This window comes from Nicotiana sylvestris, chromosome 2, assembly GCF_000393655.2.
Source record: "Nicotiana sylvestris chromosome 2, ASM39365v2, whole genome shotgun sequence".
Taxonomy (NCBI): domain Eukaryota; kingdom Viridiplantae; phylum Streptophyta; class Magnoliopsida; order Solanales; family Solanaceae; genus Nicotiana; species Nicotiana sylvestris.
This window is the reverse complement of record NC_091058.1, coordinates 6,366,754-6,388,511: the sequence shown is the minus strand read 5'-3', so window position 1 is coordinate 6,388,511 and position 21,758 is coordinate 6,366,754. Positions and strand designations below refer to the sequence as shown.

Sequence of the window (21,758 nt, the reverse complement as noted above, 5' to 3'; positions counted from 1 at the left end):
TTCAACAATCAGTTTCTACTGTTCTAACTATCTATTATCTTTTCTTTAAATTTAAACTTAGTATTTTTATATTTTTATGTCATAGTAATGTATTTTTTTATTTATCAAAATTCACATATATCAACTATAAAGTATGAATCAAGCTAACTCTATATGAACTTTTTTTTTCTTTTAAGTTTAAGGCTTCTTAAAAAAGTTTAGCTTTAGACCTCCGATGTTCTTGAGTCGCCCCTAATTTTATTGTACTTGATTTGTATATAGTAAATACATAACGTGAGTCAAGTACGATACATTTAGGAGGACAAAACCATCAAGCAACAATTTGGCTGGACATAATTATGAAAGTTTGGTGTAAACTTCACACAGTCACCATCGATTGTTTAAATTATTGATCTGATCAGCCCTTATTTATTGTGCTTAGTCCTTTAGTCCCTTTTGCTTTCCCCTTCCAATATATCTCCATTTCACTAAATACTTATTGTCTTCTCTCTTCTTTTCTTTTACTTACTTTCTGTCTCCTGCTTCTAGGGTTTCTCTCTCAAAATCCAACTACAAAATTTTTTTAATTCATTTTTACTTCTATTAAAGCACCTATAGGGCTACCATGCTTTTGATGTTACAAGTATCAAGGTACATAGCTTGAAAGACTTTGCACTACCAAAAGGAAATTTTAAGGTATCTTCTTCACTAGAGCTTTCTACTTTCTTTTATAAATGAAAAGAAACCCTTTTATGTTTTCTCTTTTTTTCCCTTCAATTTATAGGGATGTCAGCCCTATAAATTCCCTGCAACGTGTAGATCTATTAGCAGTAACAGTTTCTTGATATGTTTTCAAGGACGTGTATAAAGTGAAATCTCAAAAAAACAACATCTCTATTTAACAACACTTCACTATAAAAGTCAAGTTTTTTCGGAACCAATTTTCATATTATGTTATAATATATATATGTTCTCTATAACATCACTTTATTATAACATCTAAAAATATTCGGAACAAACAAGATTGTCGTAGAAGTTGACTTTATATTTGACATATATATTTTGAAGGACAATGATATATGAACATAGACTAGTGCGACTTTTAGCTAGGTTTTCATTTCACGTTGGTTAATTTGATGTAAAAGTCTTGTTTCGCGGAACTTTGCAGGTGGAATGTCGGATATCATTTTAAGGCTTTTACCATGAATCATAGTAGTAGTAATCACTTACACAGAACAGTAAGTTTAAATATCCCACTGTTTAATTTGGTAGAGCAGGTTAACTCACGGGCACTGATTATTCTTGCCAATAGTTTGATAATGTTGAAATTTAGTGACTGAGCTATCAAGTTTACTAAGCATGACACCATAGTAGCAAAAAAACTCTAAAACAACAAAAAATTTACTCTATGTTTAGGCTTTGGGAATGACCTTAAAAAAAAGGATAAATAGTCTGGTACACTAAGTTCTCGCTATGTGCGGGGTCCGGAGAAGGACCGAAAAACAAGAATCTATTGTAGGTAGTCTTACAATAGACCCTTGTAAGGCTATATATTCCTTAAAATATGCCTTGTACACACACATACAGACACACATAAACTTTAGGTGATGTGATTTTGTTAATTATTTATTTATTTGGATTAATTCAAGGTTACAAACTAGATAACCTGCAGATAACAGGTAGAACGGGTCCGTCTCAAACATATATACACGAAGTTGGGTGCTAGGAAAATCACTAGAGAACTGCTTTGTTCGTATTTAATTTCTTTAGACCAACAATTTGTTGATCGACATAATGACAATTGACATATAATTTTGCTACACTTTTATGTTATATGCTTATGCTGCAATCCCAGCTGATCCTACAATCGTTAATGTTGATTATTTAGTTCTACTTAATTCATCAAGGGGGTTTAAACTGGATTTTCGATACATGAATCCTTTAATGATTTCTAACAACAATCTTAGCGTATTAAAATCAAGATGTTGTAGGGAAAAAAGAGGTCATTTCATTGAATTTGTCTAGCTGTAAAACAATACACAACTGAAAATTTTGCACTATCAATGTAACTTTTAATCTGCAATATATAGAAGGTTACTTATCTTACTTTTTGAGATACTAATTCCATTTATCATGGGTATATAGTCTCGAGCAGTACATTTTAAATAACGATATAGTGTAAAGAACTTTTAAACTGTTGGTATATAGATGTTAACCTTGTTGAGCTGATCAATCAGCCCAAAGATACTACTATATCGCTTTTAACATGGTGTGATATTGTCCGGTTTGGACCAAGTTTGCACAGTTTTTTCCAATGGCGGCCTCACACCACTAAAAGATCCATATACCTTATATATAGTCTTCCAATGTTTTCAGCTATCAGTGTGAAACTTTGTTCGCACACCAAAAAAACTCTTAACAATATTAAGATGCTATTGTTTGCATAAAGTTAATTACACTAATTAATTTGGTTCATTATCAGGAAATTATGGCTTCTTCCAGCAGCTACTCCAACCCTCCATGTGCTGCTTGCAAATTCTTGAGAAGAAAATGTTTGCCAGGTAATTGCATATTCGCTCCCTATTTTCCTCCAGAAGAGCCAACAAAATTCGCCAATGTACACAAAATATTTGGTGCGAGCAACGTAAGTAAACTCCTAAATGAAATCCAACCTCACCAGAGAGAAGATGCAGTAAATTCTCTTGCTTATGAAGCCGAAGCACGTATGAAAGATCCAGTTTATGGTTGTGTTGGAGCAATTTCAGTTTTACAAAGACAAGTTATTCGCCTTCAGAAAGAACTTGATGCTACGAATGCTGATTTAATGCGATATATTAATCCGTCTGGAGGAATCATGAATCATCAACAGAGGAGTAATTTGAATTATGGGAGAATAACGGGTCCTGTTGATGGAACAACTACTGGATTTGATCAAAATTATGGGTTTTGTATTCCAAATTATTCTCCTAATACATGGAACAATACTACCATTTCAGGTAATCATAACCCTGAGGGAGATGATGATAGTAGCATGTGATCAATTATGTCATCCAATATTACGATTAGTACGTATTTATTTTGTGTTATTTCTATAGCTATTACTTGTTAATCAATATTGCTAATTGCTCCCTTTTGAATGGGCAATTAAGTGCATTTGTATTTGTACAAAAACTAAACTATATATATATGGTGGTGACTTGGGTGTTGTTCCACAGTTTTATATGGCAAATGTAATATCCTTTGGACATTTTATAGAGAGATCGAGTGTTGACGTATAGATTTCTTATATCAGTGGCGGACGCAGTATTTTAAAGTCATGGGTGCTCATCGATACAAAATTCAAAAGAAAAGGAAGAAAGGAGTTTATAAGTTGTAAGTCCTAGCTCAATATTCTAAATATATTTATAATTGCATATGCAATTTACTAAATCTGATAAAAAGTATTAATGGGTGCTCAAGTCCTCCACTGTCTTAAGCTATTAGGTTAAGTTGGCCTACTCCTAATTCTTTGTGGCAAATCCCATGCTAACCTGAAAAATAGAGTAATTTGGAAGAAGAAAGAGGGTGGGGATTTTTGGGTAAATACTTACTCACACCGAGTGTTTACATTAAACTATATTAACTCACTATGGTTAATTAATTTAATTAGATGAGAATGCATGTAATTTACCATGATTAAATGATTGAAGTCCATATGGAAGACACATGTCATATATCTATTGATTTGGTGTAAACACCCGATGCGGATATGTTTTTACCGGATTTTTGTGATTGGTTTTGCTTTAATTAACTAGGGACCGGAGAGGACGTCCTAGTTATCTTCCAAGGAGTACTGCAGTGGCCCATAGCTAGTTAACGAGTAACTAATTAACTAATCAAGCGTGGCTGCGGCAATTTTTTCGGCATATAAAACTTACTGCATCCACTATATACATTAAAAAGAATTAACCTCTTATATACATAATATAATTTTTTCCACTAAAAGATTTGACCCTAGCTCCGCCCATGGGCATGCTGGGGTGGCAAACGGGTGGGTCAGATCGGATACGAGACAGGTAAAAAGCGGATAATAAAAAAACGGATAATTTATCTGACTCGACCCATATTTAATAGGATAAAAAACAGATTAACCGGCGGATAATATTGGTAACCATATTATCCATGACTTCTTGAATATGATTACTTTTGGAAGAATTACTAATCTCCCAAAAAAAACTCCCAATTTGAGACTTTACAAATATAAAAGTTAAATCCATTTATTATCCATTAATTATTCATTTTATAATTAAATGAATAATATAGTTCTTATCTATATTTATCAGCTATACTAATATGTGGATATTAATTGCTAACTTGTGAATATTCTGGCATCTTCATTAAATATATATTGTACACGCCATATTGTCCTGGTCTAAGCTATAACAGTAGCCTATTCCCATAGGGTCCGGAAAAAATTGTTCTTCCATGTGAGGAAAACCGAGAAGACAACTATTCCTAACAGCGACATTGTAATTCTTGTCCCCCTTTATTCTTTTCTTTTCCTTTTGAATAAATGCTTTAATTATCAGTCGTTTTCTGAATACTCTTTAATTTGTAGAGATTGGAACCAAAATATGATTTTTTTTACTCAAATTACACAAATATATAGTAAAAAAAAAGTTACATTTTTATATATAGCGCCACAATACCTGACGCTATACATTAACAGTAACGAAACCGTTAAAGTATAGCGCCAGATATTGTGGCGCTATATATAAAAATATAACTTTTTTTTTACCACCTATTTGTACCACTGCCTTACATTTAATCATCCTGCAACTGTAGGTCTACATTTACCTCCTTATTAGTAGCCTTATGTTGTTTGTGGGGTGGGGGATGACAAGCTTCCTAAGAGCCCGTTTGGACATAAAAAAAATTCACTTTTTCTCGAAATTTTTTTAAATTTTTTCGAAATCAGTGTTAGGTCATAAAATTTTCAAGTTTCACTTGAAGATGAATTTTGAAATTTTTCAAAAATTTGAAAAACTCCAAAAAATTGTTTTTCAAAATTTTCACTCAGATCACTCACAAAACTTCAGAAACAACCCAAAATTTTATTCATGTCCAAATACAACTCTAATTTTCAAACACCGTTTTCACTTCTTTTTTAAAATTTTTTTACAATTCTTATGTCCAAACGCCTACGAAGTGTCTAAAGACCATATGAGCAAGTATTCTGTCATTCTGGGGCTTGGTGTGTCTAAAAATGACAAGTACTTTTAGCAAAAACTTAACATTTAGCGTAGATGCTATATATCTACAGGGGAAAATACATAGGAAGAGCTATATATATATATATATATATATATATATATATATATATATATATATATATATATATATATATATATAGCAAGCAAAATAATTGAGGGGATTTTTCGATTGACAATCAAAATATGCGATATATGTCGTTCTTTGTCATGCAAAAGGAAAATTCAGGCGCACGCGCACGTAATATAGAATTGAAAAAAGTGACCCCCTATTGCCTTGAGATCAGAGACGGATACAAAATTAAAATTCTATGGGTTCAAACCAATTATATTTTTAAACTATGTCATAATTTTAAAACCAATTATGGGTTCAAACCCTGTCATAATTTTAGTAATTTTTTACACATAAATTTATATTCCGCATTGAAAATACTCGGTTCAGTTGAACCCGATATCAAAGGGCTGGATCCGCCCGTGCTTGAGATATAAAGAAAAAAGTTTAACCACAGAGAAAAAAATGAAAGGTCTATCAATATTCAATCTTTTCCAATTCAAGAATCCGTCACATCCGTCATCCAATTTCTCCTGTTTAGAGGCCCCTACTAACCGTCCAAAGATCCCCTTGTCCATTTCACGTTTACCCCTACCACGCTGTCATCTATTCCCTCAGTCGTCTAGTTAGAAAACAAGTTATTTTATAATTATTTATTCCGGTATTAATTATCTTACTTTACTATTGGGATAAAAAAAAATACGACACTCCTTGGATAACTAATCTCAAGATTAGTTATACCATGATTTTATCCCAACTAAACGTGAGATAAACTCACTTTAAATTTAATCCCGAAATTAATTATCCCTTATTCGTCGTACCAAACGAGCCCTAATAGTACTATATGCTACGCTCTAAGTTTCAAAAACCAGGAGTAACCAAATCAGCAATACTATTATGAGGGATCGAATTCGAAATATATATGTACATACACCTCCACTATAACCTTTGATGGATTATCCCAAAAAAAAAAAAATATCGAGCAGAATTCGAATTAGTTAGACCCCAAAGATGGTGTCGGATAGCATATAAAAAAAATTAAAAATAAAATTCAAAACACTTGATTTTGTGTACATGTGAATTTAAACATTTTGAAAATCTGAATTTGTCGGGTCCAAAGCGAGTACAAAACAATGAATGAAATACCCAAAAAAAAGGGCCCAGCATGAGGGTCGACGGAATTTTGGGAAAAATTTAGGAATTTTTACCTCCTGTAGCAAAGGTTGATACTTTATTTATTTTAAATAAATACCCTTTTAAAAAAGTATATTTGATAGCTATCTTTTGATTTTTTATAGCCAAATATCTATTTATAGTCACCTCCTACCCTTAAGCCATAAAATACGCTTTGTATTATTTTTCTCTCTCATTCTTTCAGATTTTTCTTCACCCTCTCTCTCTCAACGCCAGTCTTTCTCCATGAATACAACCATGATTCTCCACTGATTCATCTCCATTGTCGAACGAAATTTTCATTGTCAGTGGCCTGGGGCTCTGAATCATTGTCGAAATCAAGCCCTATAGAGAAAAATGAAAGTTCGAAATCTGCTATTGAAAGGTAAATTGGGGCTGACAATGAAAATTTCGTATAGCTATATTTAATGGGTGAAGAGTCTATTTAGAAATCAATGTCTTATGTTTCGTATCAATGTCGAAATCTGACATAGGGTAAATTGGGGATGACAAGGGAGGTTCGAAATCTGCTATCGACGAGACAATATTAGAGTTATTCTTCAACAAAGACGACGAATTTTGGGGCTGAGCAACTTGAAGAGTTTGTTACCTTTTTTATTGTATTTCAATGTATCTCGTTGTATTCTATGTATTTTATTGTCTTTTTTTCCCATTGTATTTCAATGTATCTCGCTGTATTGCATGTATTTTATTGTATTCACTGTCTCGCTATATTCCATGAATGTATTCATATATTTTTTAAAATTAATATAATTTATGTATTCAAATTTATAATTAAGTTTGTTGAGTTATATTAGGAGTCTATTTATGTTAATTGATTCACTTTCCGTTTAAAAACAGCTGAATAGACCATGATTTACGCTATTTAAGTTACTGTATTCACAAATACATATCGTGAATACAGTCAAATACAATAATTGCTTAGTTGTACTCTCATGTTTCACGTCGAGTTTTGCTACTGTATTCATGAATACAGTAGCTTAAATACATCAAATACATTCTAATAAAACTAAAAACATAGCTATAGAAAGTAATATAGTAAATGGTAGCTACAACTAGCTAATAACCACTAAACAATAGTGGTTTGTGAAAATTTCTCAAAAATTTACTACCTTAGTGGGCCCAAACAACCACATCTTATCTGGACTTGGACTTCAGAACTACAGCCCAAACTGAACTTTCATATTTGATTGATTTGACGAGTTAAAGGCCCCTCACCAGTTACTTCATTTTGGACTAGTATCACAAATCTGTAGCTTTCAGCCCTTTCGTTTTCGCTTCTCCTTTTCACTTTTCCTCCGTCTTTCTTGCCTTTTGTCCTAGTGGAACTCCTTTTCCTAAACTGTTTACAAGCACCATTAATGGTAAACCATTGATTAGTTTGGACTAAAAGTAAAAGCTTCGAATAGATCATGTCAGAATTGGCAAAACACTTAATATGACAGAACCAAACAAATAATAGTGCTTCTGCTACTAAAGTTTCTCGGCTTTACCCTAAAAAAGAATTTACAAGAAAAAGAAGTAGTACTAGCAAACTAGACCACCCAAACGAATGCAGCATCGGTGTATTATGACAGAAAAAATGGCATCTAACAATTTGTGATCATAAAATTAATCATACACATGCACCATATTGTAGCAACTAACAATCACTGATTTACTTCGAATTACCAAGAATTCAACAAAGTCTCGTGTACATAAAAAGTACAAGAGACGGAGAAAAGTGAAGAAAAGGAAAAGAGCTTACCAAGAATCAAATACATTGACTCCTAATGGCCACATGCTGCAAAAATAAGACAGCGAGAACAGGTTTAATTTTAATTACAATAAATAAGAAACAACAAAAAAAGATATGTTCGATTTGCTAATATAAAGTCAAACTCTTGAAGTTTTCCTCGGATTTTCGGAGGAAGAAAACACAAAAGTCTCAGCAGATCAAACACCATTAATCATGAATTGGCTTCGAGCCCTTGGAATGTAATGTATGGAGATTTTACCTCTCATAAAGGACCTAACTGGCGCAAATTCGAGTTAGTCGGCGCCCGGGGTTAAATGAATTTCAACATACAAATTACTATGCATCGACAAAAATGCATAATATTATACCCTCCGGGATAGGGGTAAGGTATGCGTAAACTTTATCCTCTCCAGATTTTACTAGTAAAATTTTACTGGATTGTTGTTGTTGTTATTGTTGACAAAAAGGAATTGATAATGTTAGAAAATAAAACTCTTTTTTCCCATTTTATACAATAATAAACTCATTGGGAATTTGCCTATTATGACGTGAACCTTGGGCCATCATCAGAGCTGAGGCTTTTCATTCACACAGCAGGGTCGAGATTAGGGTTATGCACGGATCGGATCGGATTGGATTTAGCATATTTTGGATTCGAATTTCGGATTTCGGATTCTAGAAAATGCAATCCGAATCCGATCCGAATTATATCGGATCGGATCAGATTTTAAAGTTTGGATCGGATATCGGATCGTATTATTATGCCTCAAAGTTAAACTAATATGTATATTTTCTTTGTAAAAGAGGCAATACATTAAGAAAAATTCATGTTTATGCAATTATGAGAGTACTATGGTGACAATATAGCTAAATCTAGCAATTGTAAAGGTAATAAATTGGAGGTTGATGTAAATTAAAGTGTAGTATTTATATATGTCCTAATAATTTCGGATTTCGGATTGGATTGGATTAAAATGTACCAATCCGAAATCCGATCCGAAATCCGAAATTTTAATAAACATAATCCGAAATCCGAAATTCAAAATTGAATGGATCGGTTCGGATTTCGAATATCCGATCTGAATGAACAGCTCTAGTCGAGATCATCTTGGCTGCATACCCTACGAGGCCCTTGCATTTAATAATGAAACCAAACGCCTAACGGATCTGGTCATTAAGAGGTGAGTTACAAACTACATTCTCAACTTCTACTACTTGGGGACAAAAATGTCGACCGATGTTGTTGACACTTGATATACATTTTTTTTAGCAACTAAGCTTCATGTGGAAAAATTTAAAGACAAATGGAATTGAATCTAAAGAGCGCTACAATGGGAAAGTAGCCAACAAATTACATTTTTTTAGATATTTAAAAATTATATAATATTATTTATAATTCTCCTCATATCAATATGGTAAAACATATGTGTCAAAGTTCATGTAATTTGACTGTTACGAAGCATAACGTCCCTAAGTATTTCGGGAAATAGGGAGTAACAAATACATGTCTTGGGTTCTAGCTTCAGTGATCCTAAACTACTGTTGCCTTGTTAATTTTCTCATACTCCTCTAGTGACCATATGAATTTTTTCCACTATATATATATATATATATATATATACACTAGCATTTATGAACGTGTGTTGCACGTTAATAATAGCACGTGATGATTCAAATACCGAAAATTATTATTACATTAGCATAATACATGAATTTAAAGTAAAAGAACATTATCAAAACTTACACAAATGATCAAATTTGTCATGTTAGTTGGATAATTATATATTATAATTTAAAAGTATTTAATATGATGATATCTTAACGAACACTTCTTTGTGAGCAATGTTTTTTATGTATGTTTCCTCCTAATAATTTTGTTGCTCTGCCTTTGTGAGCAACTCTTGTTGTTGATCTTGATATACAGTTGTTCATGTAAGAAAATATATTGCGGTAAATATAGTCTAATATTTAGGATGTTTGTCTTTGTGCTTTATTTATTATATTTGCAAAGCATAAATATATTACAAATTATTTTCACACAAATTTAAAAGGATATTCCTTAGTTTCGGAAGACGGAAGTTGAATTCATGGATAAGAATATACTTAGAATCACATTGACCAGTATCATAATTTTTGCATGTATGACGTTATTGTGAAAACTTCAATATAGCATCTATGTCCTATTACATAAGTGTGACGATCCGGCCGGTCGTCTCATGAGTTACCGCTCTGTTTTCCCTTATTTCATCTTATTTACGCTTCGTTATCCGTGTTTTATGTGATCGGGTTGATTAGTTCGAGTTCGGAGAGGATTTGGTAAGAAATGAGACACTTAGTCTCTTTTAAGAAGGCTTAAGTTGGAAAAGTCAACCGGATGTTGACTTATGTGTTAGAAGGCTCAGAAGTAAGTTCCGATGGTTCGGTTAGCTTTGGGAGGTGATTTGTGACTTAGGAGCGCGATCGGAATGGGTTTTGGAGTTGTAGAGAAGATTTAGGCTTAAATTGGCGAAGTTGATATTTTGGCAGTTCCGGTTGATAGGCGAGATTTTGATATAGGGGTCGGAATGGAATTCCGAGAGTGACAGTAGCTTCGTTGCGTCATTTGGGATGTGTGTGCAAAATTTTAGGTCATTCGGACGAGAATTGATGGATTTTTCGATCGAAAACATAATTTAAGAGTTCTTGGAGTTCTTAGGCTTGAATCCTATGTTAAATTGGTGATTGATACTGTTGTAAGCGTTCCGAAGTTTTGAACGATGTCATGGGATATGTTGGTACAATTGGTTTAAAAATTTGGGAGTTCCGGGTAAGTTCCGGGATGTTTAAGGCCGAAAATCATAGCTGTAGCAGGTCCAGAAGGGTTGCAGGCCTCGGAACTCACCCGCGCGGTCCGCACAAAAAGGAGTGCGGCCGGTATGTGCTATGCGGACCGCACAAAATGAAGTGCGGCCGCGGTAGTTGTTGTGCGGACCGCACAAAATGGTGTGCGGCCGCAATGAAGAACATTCCGCTGGTCCTACTTCGGAAGCTCATATCTTTTGATATACAAGGAATTTTGGGATGATTCAAAAATGAAAGTTGTATCTATTCGTGTCTAGTTTCTAGAAAGATAAGGATATTGCAATTTGGACATCTGTAGCTAACGTTATGGCCAAAATACTAAAGTCTGTCATTGTAGAGGAAGTCTGTGCGGCCGTGGTCGTTTTTGTGCGGACTGCACTGGTTTTGTGCGGACCGCGGTCAATTTTGTGCGGCCCGTGGAGGTGGAGATATGTGGGGTACTCTATAAATACGAGCTTTTGGGTTTTATTTGATATGTTGACCTACAAAGCTCGAATTTTGGCGATTTTTCGAAGGTTTTTCAAGAAATTCATCGGGGTAAGTGATTCTAACTCCGATTTGGCTAGAGTACATGAATCTATCATTGAATTCATCATTTAATTCGTGATTTGGGATAAAATTTGGGAAGAAAATTGTGAAATCTTTCAAAAATGTAAAATGATGATTTGAAGGACCAAATGGTATCGGAATTGAATAGTTTTCATATGGTTAGACTCGTGAGTATAAGGATTCGAGTTGTCTGAATTTTTTTCAAATTCCGAGATGTGGGCCCGGGGGTCGGGTTTGACCAAATTCTAGAATTTTGTGGTAATTCGATTGTTTTCGCTTGGGCTTTGTTCCCTTAGCCTATTGTGATGAATTCGTTCTGATTTTGGATAGATTCGACGTGCGTGGAGGCCGATTTGAGGGGCAAAGGCGTTGCGAGATAGAGATTTAGCCGGTTCGAGGTGAGTAATGATTGTAAATGAGGCTCTGAGGGTTTGAAACCCCGAATTGCACATCGTAATGCTATATTGAGGTGAGACACGCGCTCGATGATGAGCGTGGGGTCTTTTACTACTGGGGATTGAGACTTGGTCCGTCCCGATTGATGATTTTACCGCGTATTTGACTGAAACTTATTTGTTATCATCATGATTTGGGTCTAATTGCCATATTTGGGCTTCGTGCTAACTATTTGAACCCTTCGGGGATTTTGACTGATTTTCCTCACTATACTTGTTAAAAATCGTATCCTCGGTAATGTTTCTTTTTGTTTTAAATGATTCGAGCCGGTTTTGTCATACTATTCCTAAATGAGAGGAATTTATGGGCTGAGATCCCTATCTTCTATTATTGTGCCGAGAGGCTGTGAGGTTAATGACTGAGAGGGGTTGAGAACTCAATGGTGAGGATATTATATATGTTATGGATCGGGCTGCACGCCGCAACAATACTTATATGGATCGGGCTGCACGCCGTAGCAATATAGCGATTGGGCTGTAGGAGCCCCTCTAGAGTCTGCACACCCCTAGCGAGTGCAGTCGACTATCTTTATGGATCGGGTTGCACGCTGCAGCGATGTATGGATCGGGTTGCACGCCGCAACAGTTATTCTGATTTCTGTTATTATGAGAGATATATGGGTCAAAAGCTGAGAATGAGCACCAAGTGATGAGAGTGAGCCCGAGGAGCTAATATTGTTCTGAGTGATTGACACTGTGCTCGAGGGGTGGATTTATGCTTGTTATTTACCTGCTAAATTACCGTTTTACCTGATTTAAAGAGACTTCACTTGCCGTTTTCACTGATTTACTGCTTTGAGTGATTTTTACTGCTTGATATAAAATTGCTTTGTGCATTTACGTGTTTTCTTGCTTTTAGCCATTATTTATGATTATTACTCACTAAGTTAGAGTACTCACATTACTCCCTGCACCATGTGTGCAGATTCAGGCATCGTAGAGTCCACTCCTAAGTGTTGATCCTCCCAGTCTAGGTAGTATTTTCGGAGACTACGAGGTAGTTGTTGGCGTTCGCAGCCCCGTGCCTCCCTTATCTTACTATTTTCATGTCCTTGAACTTCTGTATCGGATTTCATATCTAGTAGACCGGTATCTAGATTTGTTAGTTGCTCATGACTTGTGACACCCCAGTTTGGGCTGTGTCTGGATGGTTTCTACTGTTATTATCGTTACTTCCGCAAATTATGGTTATTATATCATGTTTTGGAACTATTTATGGTATTTAACTGTTTAAATGAGGTGTTCTATTTTGGTCTGGCTGGCCTTGTCTTCACGAGAGGCGCCATCACGACCGGGTTCGGGGTTAGGGTCGTGACAAGTTGGTATCAGAGCCTAGGTTACATAAGTCTTACGAGTCATGAGCAGGTTTAGTAGAGTCTCGCGGATCGGTACGGAGACGTCTGTCTTTATCCTCGAGAGGTTGCTGAACCTTTAGGAAAAACTTCATATTCTTGAAATTCTTGTCGTGTGAACTTTTGTCCGAGTACTAAACTTCTGTTAACCTATTTTCTTATAGATGGGCAGGACGTGAGCTACCGGATGAGGTGGACGACCACCAGTACCACCAGCTGAGACCACCAGAGGCTGTGGACGCGGTCGTGGTCGTGGCAGAGGCAGAGCAGCGAGGGCAGCACCTGTAGATCCATCAGTTGCCCTAGCTCCGGATCAGGCTCCAGCTATGGGTGCTCCAGCAGCACCAGTTTAGGCACCAGTTGTGCCCATCGTAATTTCGGGTCTCCAGGAGTCCTTGGCATAGATCTTATCAGTTTGCATTAGCCTGGCTCAGGTAGTTTCAGTCACTACAGTAGCAGCTACTTCACAGGCCGATAGAGGCAATCAGACCTTTGCTGCTCACACACCTAAGCAGGTAGTGTAGGGACTTCAGACGCCGGGAGCACCTCCAGCCCAGCCGGGTGCACCAGCTCAGGAGTTTTTGGTGCCAGTTATGCCGGATGATGAGCAGCGTCATCTTGAGAGGTTTGGTAGACTCCAGCCTCCATCATTCAGTGGTGCTGAGGGCGAGGATGCCCAGGGTTTTCTAGATAAGTATCACAGGATGCTCTGTACAGCAGGGATTCTTGAGTCTAGTGGTGTGGCATTTACTACTTTTCAGTTTTCTAGGGTCGCCTTCACTTGGTGGGAGGCATATGAGAGGCGTAGGCCGGTTGGTGCGGCGCCCCTTACTTGGCAGCAGTTCTCTACTCTCTTCTTGGAGAAGTATGTACCACAGTCCTGCAGAGAGGAGCTGCGTAGACAGTTTGAGTGGTTGCTACAGGGGGATATGACTGTGTCACAGTATAAGTCGAGGTTTTCTGAGTTGGCTAGTCATGCCATTTGGATAGTTCCGACAGATCGTGAGAGGATCAGGAGATTTGTTGATGGCCTTAACTATCATCTCTGTATTCTTATGACCCGAGAGAGGGTGTTGGGTGCTACGTTTGAGGAGGTGGTTGATATCGCTCACGAGATTGAGACGGTTCGCCGTCAGGATTGAGAGGAAAGGGAGGCCAAGAGGCCTCGAGGATCGGGCAGTTATAGTGGTGCTCCTTTGAGGGGCCAGTTCCAACATGGTAGAGGTCGCTCTTTCAGGCCCGCTCAGTCGACCCGTCCAGAGTATCGCGGGGCTTCTTCAGGTCATGGTCATCATAGATCTCAGCGAGGCCAGTTATCACTTAGTGCACTACTAGCCCAGAGCTTGTCACATGCCCCATCAGTCCAGGGTTCTTCCATGCCAGATCCTTCTACTAGTCATTCCGGTGCCAGGGGTTCCCTTCAGTCCCATCTCCAGCATCGGGTAGTTGTTATGAGTGCAGAGAGTTTGGACATATAATGAGGTAGTGCCCTCGACTTTATGATGGTCAGCTTCAGCAGAGGGGTCAGCCCTCGACTTCTACTCCAGTTACTTCACCACCCGCCCAGCCAGCTAGGGGTGGGGGGTCAGGCAGCCAGGGGTCGCCCCAGAGTGAGAGGTCAATCAGGCGGTGGCCAGGCTCATCTTTATGCTATTCCAGGCAGGACAGATGATATTGCTTTAGATGCTGTCATTACAGGTATTATTTCAGTTTGCCACAGAGATGCCTCTATATTATTTGATCCTGGTTCCACCTTTTCCTATGTGTCATCATACTTTGCTCATTATTTTGGTACGCCCTGTGAGTTTCTTGTTTTACCTGTTCATGTATTTACCACGGTGGGTGATACTGTTGTTGTAGACTGTGTGTATCGGTCATGTGTGGTGACTATTGGGGGTCTGGAGACCCGAGTGGATCTATTACTATTGAGCATGGTAGATTTTGATGTCATTTTGGGCATGGATTATTTATCTCCGTATCATGCTATTCTAGACTGTCATGCTAAGATCGTAACTTTGGCTATGCTGGGTGTACCGCGGATCGAGTGGCGTGGTGTGACTAATTATGTTCCTAGTAGAGTGATCTCTTTCTTGAAGACCCAGCGTATGGTTGGGAAAGGTTGCCTTTCATATCTAGCGTTTGTGAGGGATGTTGGAGCTGAGACTCCTAGTATTGATTTTGTCCCAGTTGTGAGAGATTTTCCTGATGTGTTTCCTGCAGACCTGTCGGGCATGCCACCGGACAGGGATATTGATTTTGGTATTGACCTGGTTCCAGGCACTCAGCCCATTTCTGTTCTACCATATCGTATGGCACCAACGGAGTTGAAAGAAGTGAAGGAACAGCTTCAGGAACTCCTAGATAAGGGGTTCATTCGGCCTAGTGTGTCACCTTGGGGTGCGCCGGTTTTGTTTGTGAAGAAGAAGGATGGCACAATGAGAATGTGCATCGATTATAGGCAATTGAACAAGGTAACAATTAAGAACAAGTATCCTTTGCCTCGCATTGATGATTTATTTGACCAGCTTCAGGGAGTGAGAGTGTTCTCCAAGATTGATCTCCGTTCGGGCTATCACCAGTTGAAAATCAGGGAGTCAGATATTCTTAAGACTGCTTTCAGGACCAAATATGGTCATTATGATTTTCTTGTGATGTCTTTTGGGCTAACCAATGCCCTAGCAGCGTTCATGCATTTGATGAACAGCGTGTTCCGCCCTTATCTTGATTCGTTCGTTATAGTATTCATTGATGATATCCTGGTGTACTCGCATAGTCAGGAGGAGCACGCGGAGTATTTGCGAGTTGTATTACATAGATTGAAGGAGGAGAAACTTTATGCAAAATTCTCCAAGTGTGAGTTTTGGCTCAGTTCAGTGACTTTCTTGTGGCACGTGGTGTCCAACGAGGGTATTCAGGTTGATCCAAAGAATATTGAGGCGGTTCAGAGTTGGCCTAGACCGTCCTCAACCATAGAGATTCGTAGCTTTCTTGGTTGGCAGGCTATTATCGTCGGTTTATTTAGGGATTCTCATCTATCGCATCACCCTTGACCAAATTGACTCAGAAGGGTGTTTCATTCGTGTGGTCGGACGAGTGTGAGGAGAGCTTTCAGAAGCTCAAGACAGCTTTGACCACAGCTCTAGTATTGGTCTTGCCATCAACTTTAGGTTCATATACCGTGTATTATGATGCTTCGATAGATGGGATTGGTTGTGTATTGATGCAGGAGGGTAGAGTTATTGCGTATGCTTCTCGTCAGTTGAAGCCCCATGAGAAGAACTACCCCGTTCATGATTTGGAGTTGGCTACCATAGTTCATGCATTGAAAATTTGGAGGTATTACTTGTATGGCGTATCTTGTGAGGTGCTCATTGATCATCGCATTCTTCAGCATTTGTTCAAACAAAAGGATCTTAATTTGTGGCAGCGAAGATGGTTGGAGTTGCTTAAGGATTATGATATCATTATATTGTACCATCTGGGAAAGGCCAATGTGGTGGTCAATGCTTTGAGCCGAAAGACAGTGAGTATGGGGAGTTTGGCATATATTCCAGTTGGGAGAGAACCCTTGCAGTTGATGTTCAGATATTGGAGGACATGTTGCGTGCTTGTGTTATTGATTTCGGAGGCTCATGGGATAAGTTTCTACCGCTTGCAGAGTTTGCTTATAATAACAACTACCAGTCGAGTATTCAGATGGCTCCATATGAGGCTTTGTATGGGAGGCAGTGTAGATCTCCAGTTGGTTGGTTCAAGCCCGGCGAGGCTAGGCTATTGGGGACAGATTTGGTTCAGGATGCCTTAGAGAAGGTGAAGGTGATTCAGGATAGGCTTCATACAACACAGTTGCGACAGAAAAGTTATGCGGACCGGAAGGTTCGAGATGTGTCCTACATGATTGGTGTGAAGGTCTTGCTGAAGGTTTCGCCCATAAAGGGTGTTATGAGATTTGGGAAGAAAGGAAAGTTAAGTCCACAGTTCATTGGGCCTTTTGAGGTGCTTCGGAGGATCAGGGAGGTGGCTTATGAGCTTTCTTTGCCACCCAGCATGTCTAGCGTGCATCCGGTATTTCATGCTTCTATGCTCCGGAAGTATATTGGGGACCCGTCTCACATTTTGGACTTCAGCACGGTTTAGTTGGATGATGATTTGACCTATGATGTGGAGCCAGTAGCAATTTTGGGTCGTCAGGTTCGAAAGATGAGGTCAAAGAATATAGCTTCAGTAAAAGTATAGTGGAGAGGTCGGCCCATGGAGGAGGCTACCTGGGAGACCGAGCGGGAGATGTGGAGCAGATATCCTCACCTATTTGAGGCTTTAGGTATGTTTCTTGACTCGTTCGAGGATGAACGTTTGTTTAAGTTGGGGAGGATGTGACGACCCGGTCAATTGTCTCATGAGTTACTGATCCGTTTTCCCATATTTCAGCTTATTTATGTTTCGTTATCCGTGTTTTATGTGATTGGGTTGATTAGTTCGAGTTCGGAGAGGATTTGGTAAGAAATGAGATAGTCTCTTTTAAGAAGGCTTAAGTTGGAAAAGTAAATCGGATATTGACTTATGTGTTATAAGGCTCGGAAGTGAGTTCCGATGGTTCGATTAGCTTCGGGAGGCGATTTGTGACTTGGGAGTGTGATCGGAATGAGTTTTGGAGTTGTAGAGAAGATTTAGGCTTAAATTGGCGAAGTTTATATTTTGGCAGATCCGGTTGATAGGAAAGATTTTGATATAGGGGTCAGAATGGAATTCCGAGAGTGACAGTAGCTTCGTTGTGTCATTTGGGAATGTGTGTGCAAAATTTTAGGTCATTCGGACGAGATTTGATGGACTTTTCGATCAAAAGCATAATTTAAGAGTTCTTGGAGTTCTTAGGCTTGAATCCTATGTTAAATTGGTAATTGATACTGTTGTGAGCGTTCCGAAGTTTTGAACAAGTTTGAACGATGTCATGGGATATGTTGGTACAATTGGTTTGAAGTTCCGGATAGGTTTCTGGTAGGTTCTGGGATGTTTTAGGCCGAAAATCATAGCTGTAGCAGGTTCAGAAGGGTTGCAGGCCTCGAAACTCACCTGTGCGGTCCGCACAAAAAGGACTGCGGCCGTGGTATGTGCTGTGCGGACCGCGCAAAATGAAGTGCGGCCGCGGTAGGTGTTGTGCGGACCGCACAAAATGGTGTGCGGTTGCGGTGAAGAACATTCCGCTGGTCCTACTTCAGAAGCTCATATCTTTTGATCTACAAGGAATTTTGAGATGATTCAAAAACGAAAGTTGTAGCCCTTCGTGTCTAGTTTCCAAAGAGTTAAAGCTATTGTAATTTGGACATATTTAGCAAAAGATATGGCCAAAATACTAAAGCCTGTCATTGTAGAGGAAGCCTATGCGGCCGCGGTCATTTTTGTGCGGACCGCACTGGTTTTGTGCGGACTGCGGTCGATTTTGTGCAGCCCGCGGAGGTGGAGATCTGTGGGGTACTCTATAAATACGAGCTTTTGGGTTTTATTTGATATTTTGACCTACAGAGCTCGGATTTTGGCGCTTTTTCGAAAGTTTTTCAAGAAATTCATCGAGTAAGTGATCCTAACTCCGATTTGGCTAGAGTACATGAATATATCATTTAATTCATCATTTAATTCATGATTTGGGATGGAATTTGGGAAGAAAATTGTGAAATCTATCAAAAATGTAAAATGATGATTTGAAGGACCAAATGGTATCGGAATTGGATAATTTTCATATGGTTAGACTCGTGAGAGTATAAGGATTCGAGTTTTGTTAATTTTGTCAAATTCCGAGATATGGGCTCGGGGGTCGGGTTTGACCAGATTCTAGAATTTTGTGGAACTTCGATTGTTTTCACTTGGGTTTTGTTCCCTTAGCCTATTGTGATGTATTCGTTCTGATTTTGGATAGATTCGACGCGCGTGGAGGCGATTCGAGGGTCAAAGACGTCGCGAGATAGAGATTTAGCCGGTTCGAGGTGAGTAATGATTGTAAATGATGCTCTGAGGGTTTGAAACCTCAAATTGCACATCGTAGTGCTATATTAAGGTGAGACACGCGCTCGATGATGAGTGTGGGGTCTTTTACTACTGGGGATTGAGACTTGGTCCGTCCCGATTGATGATTTTACCGCGTATTTGACTGAAACTTATTTGTTATCATCATGATTTGGAGCTAATTGTCATATTTGGGCTTCGTGCCATCTATTTGAACCCTTCAGGGATTTTGACTAATTTTCCTCACTATACTTGTTAAAAATCGTATCATCGGTCATGTTTCTTTTTGTTTTAAGCGATTCGAGCCGGTTTTGTCATACTATTCCTAAATGAGAGGAATTTATGGGCTAAGATCCCTATCTTCTATTATTGTGCCGAGAGGCTATGAGGTTAATGACTGAGAGGGGTTGAGAACCCGATGGTGAGGATATTATATATGTTATAGATTGGGCTGCACGCCGCAGCAATACTTATATGGATCGGGCTGCACGCCGCAGCAATATAGCGCTTGGGCTGTAGGAGCCCTTCCGGAGTCTGCACACCTCGAGTGAGCGCAATCGACTATCTTTATGGATCGGGCTGCACGCCGTAGCGATGTACGGATCGGGCTGCACACCGCAACGGTTATTCTGATTTTTGTTATTATGAGAGATATATTGGTCGAGAGCTGAGAATGAGCACCAAGTGATGAGAGTGAGCCCGAGGAGCTGATACTGTTCTGAGTGATTGACACTGTGCTCGAGGGGTGGATTTCTGCTTGTTATTTACCTGCTAATTTACCGTTTTACCTGATTTAAAGAGATTTCACTTGTCGTCTTCACTAATTTACTGCTTTAAGTGGTTTTTACTGCTTGATATAGAATTGCTTTGTGCCTTTACGTGTTTTCTTGCTTTAAGCCATTATTTATGATTATTACTCACCGAGTCAGAGTACTCACATTACTCCCTGCACCGTGTGTGCAGATTCAGGCATCGTAGAGTCCGCTCCTGAGTGCTGATCCTCCCAGTCCAGGCAGTATTTTCGGTGACTACGAGGTAGATGTTAGCGTCCGCAACCCCGTGCCTCCCTTATCTTACTATTTTCATGCCCTTGAACTTCTGTATCGGATTTCGTATCTAGTAGACCGGTATCCGGATTTATTAGTTTCTCATGACTTGTGACACCCCGGTTTGGGCTGTGTCGGGATAGTTTCTACTGTTGTTATCGTTACTTCTGCAAATTATGGTTATTATATCATGTTTTAGAACTATTTATGGTATTTAACTGTTTAAATGAGGTGTTCTGCTTTGGTCTGGCTAGCCTTGTCTTCACAAGAGGCGCCACCACGATCGGGTTCGGGTTAGGATCGTGACAATAAGCTATTTGGCGTATCTAAGTTTTTCAGTAGCATGACGATCGTATTTTTCTTCAAAATCAACTTATATACAATGGAAGATCAATTTTAACTTAGTCTATTATATAAACGATGGCACTAACATATGTAAGAAATAATAAACTTGACAACAAACATATATGGTAGAATGCCATTTGGTATTAAAATTCTTAATTATTCTTCTTGGTAGTAATTATAGGTATCATTTTTTACTGAGTCAAAAATAGAAAAATATTATATTTTTACTATAAATTTTTGCAACCAACCTTTTATTTAGTTGATCAACATTCATTTCTGATAGCTAAGATATCTTTTTAATTCTATCATAAGATTTGCACAAATTGTGTTTTAATCTAATGATAGAAATATTTCTCTTATTAAATGCACTACTATTACCATTGGAATTGATAATCAAGTGTTTAGAAATAACCAAATCATCTTTTATTGGATGCTCTTCTTCGTTTATGACACGAAGCAAAAAGACACTGAATATTGGATTTATCCCTGCTTTATATTTCTTGGTAGTTGAATATTTTTCGTTTGAGACTAGAAGTATAACTTTGACAAGCTAGCTTTTATAGTCTTTACTTTTCTCGATTTTGGAACTACTGGTAGTACTTGACATAAATCACATCCAAAACCATTTTCCACCAAACGGTTCATTAATACCCAATATATCTCTAGAACTCCGAGCAATTATTTCGATCGTTTGACACTTAGCCATAAGTACATCATCCCATATTATTAATTTCGCTTTCCTTATATATTTAGCATTATTACTCTGCTTTGATATATTTGTGATGGTTATTTAAGTTGTTTGAAGAGGTATATCAAATCTAAAGTGGGTGGTGTCACAGTAATATCGTTGTTGGTACACCACTTGATAGTATTACTAATAGTGTCATGCCTCTTGATATGATATTTGAAAGTAATGTATGACATAGAAATATTATTTCGATTTGCCGGAGGAATCTATAAA

At 38.1% G+C, this 21,758-nt stretch overlaps 1 protein-coding gene and 1 long non-coding RNA gene across 3 annotated transcripts; one reads left to right on the top strand and one right to left on the bottom strand.

Moving 5' to 3' along the window:
• Positions 1-552: 552 nt before the first annotated feature.
• On the top strand, positions 553-3,191 carry LOC104218018 (LOB domain-containing protein 25). Of its 2 annotated transcripts, none has more exons than XM_009768430.2 (2): positions 553-675; positions 2,462-3,191. In XM_009768430.2, exon 2 carries the CDS (start codon positions 2,468-2,470, stop codon positions 3,014-3,016), a length of 549 nt encoding a protein of 182 aa, XP_009766732.1. In that variant the 5' UTR covers positions 553-675; positions 2,462-2,467; the 3' UTR covers positions 3,017-3,191. The 2 variants fall into 2 exon arrangements, with proteins under 2 accessions (XP_009766732.1, XP_009766717.1); XM_009768415.2 differs by lacking the exon at positions 553-675 and adding an exon at positions 1,119-1,217.
• Positions 3,192-7,365: 4,174 nt separating this feature from the next.
• Positions 7,366-8,538, bottom strand: LOC104218012 (uncharacterized). The gene is made up of 3 exons (XR_708888.2): positions 8,472-8,538; positions 8,222-8,257; positions 7,366-7,816 (listed from the first exon to the last, which is right to left on the bottom strand). It is a non-coding gene; the product is annotated as an uncharacterized lncRNA (long non-coding RNA).
• Between the last annotated feature and the right edge of the window lie 13,220 nt (positions 8,539-21,758).

Coding starts and splice junctions, on each gene's coding strand:
- LOC104218018 (XM_009768415.2), top strand. CDS start 1,182: ATGAATCATAGTAGTAGTAATCACTTACACAGAACA. Junction 1,218..2,461: donor GTAATCACTTACACAGAACA/GTAAGTTTAAAT, acceptor GTTCATTATCAG/GAAATTATGGCTTCTTCCAG.